General features: G+C 35.8%; 1 protein-coding gene across 1 annotated transcript; it reads left to right on the forward strand.

Moving 5' to 3' along the window:
* Positions 1–522: 522 nt before the first annotated feature.
* On the forward strand, positions 523–5,685 carry LOC107300192 (BMP-2-inducible protein kinase-like). Its single transcript, XM_015829532.1, has 4 exons — positions 523–615; positions 1,677–1,809; positions 3,742–3,845; positions 5,163–5,685. Exons 1-4 carry the CDS (start codon positions 565–567, stop codon positions 5,244–5,246), a joined length of 372 nt encoding a protein of 123 aa, XP_015685018.1. The 5' UTR covers positions 523–564; the 3' UTR covers positions 5,247–5,685.
* Positions 5,686–5,692: the final 7 nt, after the last annotated feature.

Below are 5,692 nucleotides of genomic sequence, written 5' to 3' on the forward strand. Positions count from 1 at the left end.
GCCATCTTTTTCTTTCTGCTGTCCATGCGGAGTGCGTTTACTCTTTGCTATTGTGCACATCCCTAAAAAGCAAAAAACTAAGCCCAGACCATCAGTAATCAAGAGCTTTTATGTGCATATCCAGATCTGATTTTTTGTTATCAACTGTGGATATCTGAAATTAGAATTATGCAAAGTTATTCTACCATTCCAGCATTGCTCTGATAAAAAAAAACATTCTTATTTTAACAGATAGAAAGTTAGGGGTTTTCCCATTTGTTATTCTAATGTAGTTGTTTTCTTGCATTCTGAGGATTCCTTTTTTCCTAGTAAGTATTTAAAAAAATAATATGCCTGGCAATATTATTGTCATAAAATATCCTGAGAAAAATGTGGTATCTCAAGAGTGCCATAATTTTTTTAAATATAAAATTAATACCCCACCTCAAAGTACATTTATTAGTGCAATAGCTGTATAGTTTGGGTTTGTAAAACAGGTCACCATAGTCATATTTGTGTTTGATTAACTTTTATTCTAAATTATTTGCCTTAAGGTATACCACATTGTCATATAGAGCTCCTGAAATGATCAATCTTTATGGAGGGAAAACAATTACAACCAAGGCAGATATCTGGGTAAGATAAACTGTTTTGTAAGAATTAATAAGAAAGGTGCTGACTAGATCAGTATTTCCAAGGAATCCAAAAGTAGCCAGGTTTATTGTAATCTTTCTTAATTTCACTGAGTCTACTGCATATAAGTGTCTGAATTCAACTCATATCTATACAATTTATAAAAAAATGAAATGGGTGATGTTTTTAATCTGCTAAATTCAATGTAGAACTTAATTCGAAAAGAATCACATTTATTTTGGGTTTTTTTTTTGTTCTAGTGCAGTGATGGTGAACCTTTTAGAGACTGAGTGCCCAAACTGCAACCCAAAACCCACTTATGCATCGTCGAGTGCTGGGGGTGTGTGGCATTGGGTGGGCGTGGCCCATTGGGTGGGCGTGGCCCATTGGGTGGGCATGGCTGCAGTAGTAACGGCAGACTGGGTGGGACTAAAAAGTTCAATCAATCAATTCCAACTTTGCAAGAACTTTTTTTTCCCCGCGAGAAGTTGAAATTGACTGATTGAACCTTTTTTTTTTTTTTTTGCACATGGCGGTGGAGGCCTAAAGCGAAAAGGTTTTATAAAACCCAGCTGAAGGCCTAGGACTGGGGCAACGGCATGCGTGCCCACAGACAGGGCTCTGAGTGCCGCCTCTGGCACCCCGTGCCATAGGTTCGCCACCACTGTTCTAGTGACTAAAGTTATAGATACAATTGATTGGATTTCATCCATTACATTTGGAAGCCATTTACCACAAAAGCACTATTACTAGGATAATTGTATTGTGAAGGTGTGGAGGTGAAATAAATGATCATCAGAATAAATTTTCATAATGCCACAAGCAGCAAAAAAATAAAAAAAAGTATTTTTAAAATGAGCAGTGCAAATTTGGTAGAATTATAGTTTAGGAATGTTGCTGCTAAATAGTACTAAATGATCTAAATTACGGTTTTATTATTATAACTAGCAGTTGTTCAAACAATATGAAATTGTGGTAACAAAACTTATTGCAACTTTTAAAATAAGGGTCTGCTGTTTTTATAGTTCGGTTACTACTATAACAATGTGCTTTTTTTTAAACAGGCCCTTGGCTGCTTGCTGTATAAACTTTGTTTTTTCACACTTCCCTTTGGTGAGAGTCAAGTTGCTATTTGTGATGGAAGCTTCACCATCCCAGACAATTCGCGTTATTCTCACAGTGTGCATTGTTTGATAAGTAAGTAACTGGTACGCTTTACTAACTAAAATGTTTTATGTGAAACTAAAATTGCTACATGTAGGCATAACCAAAACTGATTCCCTTGGTTATTGCATATTTTCATTACACACTTATTTCCAATGTAGCCAAAGAAATAATATATATTGTAATATTATAAAAATATTGGAGTAAATACCATTATTTATGAATTGGAATAATATTTTGAAAAATGAGTTTTATGTACATTTTAGGAGGGTTTTTTCCCCCACCAAAAATACATTATCTTTTTTTGATTACAATTGATACATAGGGGGTTATTTTTATAAAAAAAATCAAGACTTGCTCTTTCCTGTCTTTATTATTAACTACTTTATATTGTCTTATTTTATATGTATGTATGTATGTATGTATGTATGTACGTACGTATGTTCCAATATTCTGGGATGCAGTTCAGGTATATACTGGAATATGTTTGTATATATGGAGTGTGTGTGTGTGTATTGATAGAGAGATGGATGGGTGGATGGATGGATAGATGGATAGATATAGAGATAGAGAGATAGAGATAGAAAGATATAGAGATATAGATATAGATATAGTTGTAATAGTGAAGCAGATGGTTCTGAAAAATAGAATAGGAAGAGAAAAATATCCAGTTTCCTTTCTTCAGCATTTCTGTGGAGGGGGTGCTAAACTTAAGATGTGCTTTTATTTATATTCAGGATACTTATTCAAAGCTAGCAGGTCTTATTATATCAGTCTGTTTCCCAACTTCCTGCTCTACCCCCTTCATTCTTATCTTTACATGAGCATTCTAAGTTGTTATACTTAGATTTCAGCAGCTATTTGTGTATAATCAGACTTCTGATTCCTATTAATACCTTCTTTTCTCTTTCCCCCCTCCTTTTCTAGGGAAAGTTATTGTTGCAAATATAAATAGAATTTTTTATTTTACAGATTTGTAATTTTAGCTATGTTGGAATAGGAGCGTTCTTTTGGTTCTCTAAATTTATTTTGACCTTTTCGGACAGCATTGCTAATTCTGAACAACAGCTTAGTTAGTGTAATCTTTTGTGTGTCATTGATATCCACCCATAAAATAACGTTTAGGAAGTTCTCAGGTCCTTATCAAGCCATTTTTCTTTTTTTTAAAAAATGGCATTAATTTATAAATTGAAAAAATACAAATGTATGAAAAGTGATACTTCATTTTTGTATAGGCTCACTTTGCTTTCAAACTAAAAAAATATTCACCTACTAGAGTGCTTATACAGGAAATGATGCTAAATTTTTTGATTGTCTGTAGCTTAATCCTTAATCCAGTAAAGATGAGACTCTTTTCAGAATCTAAAAAATAATAGGGTTAAGAAGTAAAGAATCTCAGGGAAAATTGCTTTATTATCATGCAGTCATCAAATGTACATTGTGGTAATTTTCCAGGTAGAATTGATGTGGTGTTTTATTTGCCTGAGAATGATACAATAGGAAATATGGCATTCAAGAATACCTAGACCTGGTAGTTTAAGGGTATGGGAAGTTAAAATTGGCCTGAAAGATAATTTACAGTGGTGCAAAATGATGATTAAGATATTTTTTTAAAGCAGTTTAGAATAATTTAGCTGTTATGTTATGAAGGCATGAAATTAGCCAAATCTAATTTAAAAAGAAAAAAACCCTGTAGCTTTGTTGCTAGATAAAACAGGTACAAAGTTCATAGTGTGATTTATGGATGAATGTAAGAATATTCCATAACATAATGTAACGACAATTAAGAGGAATTAATCCAGTCACTCTATTCTCTAACAGCCATACCTGACTCTTGTATGTAGAAAATAATGTAATCAGAACTCCGAGGTAATTATAAAATCACTTTATTCACTCTTAATAAACTCGGTTGCCTTAATGACTTCTTACCTTTAGGTTAATAATTTAATTTGCTGTCATCAACAGGATACATGCTTGAACCAGATCAAGAGCGACGACCTGATATCTTTCAAGTATCTTACTTTGCCTTTAAACTTGCCAAAAAGGATTGTCCCATTTTAAACATGAATGTAAGTAGATCTGTATTTGAGCCTGTTTTGACAACAGTATAAATCTTGTTTAGAATAATAAGTAGGAGTGGCAATCAGGTTTACTCCTAAAAAATATTAATTCATCTTTCCCTGTTGGAGAAAAAAACCCATATCTTTTAACGAATTTAGTATTGACAAGAGCTTATTTTTAAAAGTTAATAAGGTAATGTATGCTTTGTATCGATCATAGCAGATATGATATGCATTTTTAATGCCCTTGACATATTACTTCCTGGCCTCATTTCCAAGATATGCTAGTGTCCTTAAATAATTGACCAAGTTAAGAGCTATTCACCTGGCCTCGTTTCTTACAACAAAAACAAAGTTAAAAATGCAGAATACAGGTGGTCTTTGAATTACAACGGTAAATTGGGACTAGAATTTCTGTCACTAAGCAATGGGATCATAAAGCCACCTCTATTGTCCTGCACTCTGCAAGCCCTATTGCTCTCCGGTGACCTTCACCATCTCCTTTCCACCGTTAACGAGGTGTATCTGGCCTCTCCTTGTGCGAGGCAGCTGGTAACCACACCAAGACGTCTTCCCAAATCTGCTTGTGCTGTTCTTCAAATAGTGCATACTGTTCTTGGTGATACTTCAGAAGGTTCCTGAGACCTCCTAAAACCTCCTGCACCCACAATTCTCCACAGATTGCCCAGGCCAGTTCTTAACAATGCTTCGAAAGGCCGCGGAAAGTTTGTGAAAGCTTTCCAAAGCATCATGAGAACGGCGTGTGCAATTTTGGAAAACAGCGGGCGTGGCCTTCTCACAATCCCTTGGAAAGCCTCAAAAGGTTTGCTGAAGGTTTTTTCAAAACATTGCAAATGGCACGTGTTATTTGGAGAACAGTGAAAGCAGCTTTGGAAAGAAAGCGTGGCATGGCCCAAAGCAATGGAAGGAAGCTGGGGAAGGTCAGCTAGGCATAGCAGAACCTGTGGAGTAAAGAGCAGTGGGGATGGCTGGGGATTTTCACTATGCTGTATAGCAGGGGTCTTCCAACTTGGCCCTTTTATGACTTGTGGACTTCAACTCCCAGAATTCCTCTCGGATACCTAGGATTTCTGAAAATAAATGGATGTGAATGTTACAATCAATGGAGTATTTTTGTTCGTAATGTCACCAATTTTATCCTCTTCCAGGATACATATGAACAGATTATATCCTATATGGGCTTTTTTGTTTACCGTTGGTATGCAATATGATTATGTTCAAGCTGGTATGATACAGAACTTTTCTGTTGCTATCTTTATTTCCCAGAAAAGCTATTAATAACACACGCTCACTTATTTTTCCAAGAATTCTCCTCTCCCTTCAACTCTTCCTGAGCCCTTGACAGCTAGTGAGGCTGCTGCTAAGAAAAGCCAAATAAAAGCTAGGTGAGTGCAATAATTTTATTAATAATTCAGTGCACTTTTTGACATACTATTCATCTTGAAGAGCTTTGTTCTGTGGCCACAGATGTTCCCTCCTGAACCCAATTTCCCCTGGTAGAGCTGTGAGTCCAGGGAAGCTCCTAGTCCCACATAGAACGTTGTTCTATTGAAAATCAGAATTGATACAAGACCATGGTCAGCCAGCTGCTGAATTAATAACCACTTGCTCTTGGCTTGGGTTGAATCCAGGTTAATTTCTCCACATATAATCCTTTCGGACTTCCACTGCATTTGCCATTTCCCACTGGCTTCATGCAGATTTCAAATGGGATGAAGGGAAAGCTGAACCCTAGAATTCCCCATAATGAATTGAACCCCTCTCCTCTACAACTATTGATGGACAGAACCTGCCCACTCAGGAACAGTGTTGTCATTGTGCAGTACTTTTAGTCC

This window comes from Protobothrops mucrosquamatus, unplaced genomic scaffold (genome assembly GCF_001527695.2).
Source record: "Protobothrops mucrosquamatus isolate PMUCROS unplaced genomic scaffold, P.Mucros_1.0 scaffold6345, whole genome shotgun sequence".
Lineage (NCBI taxonomy): Eukaryota > Metazoa > Chordata > Lepidosauria > Squamata > Viperidae > Protobothrops > Protobothrops mucrosquamatus.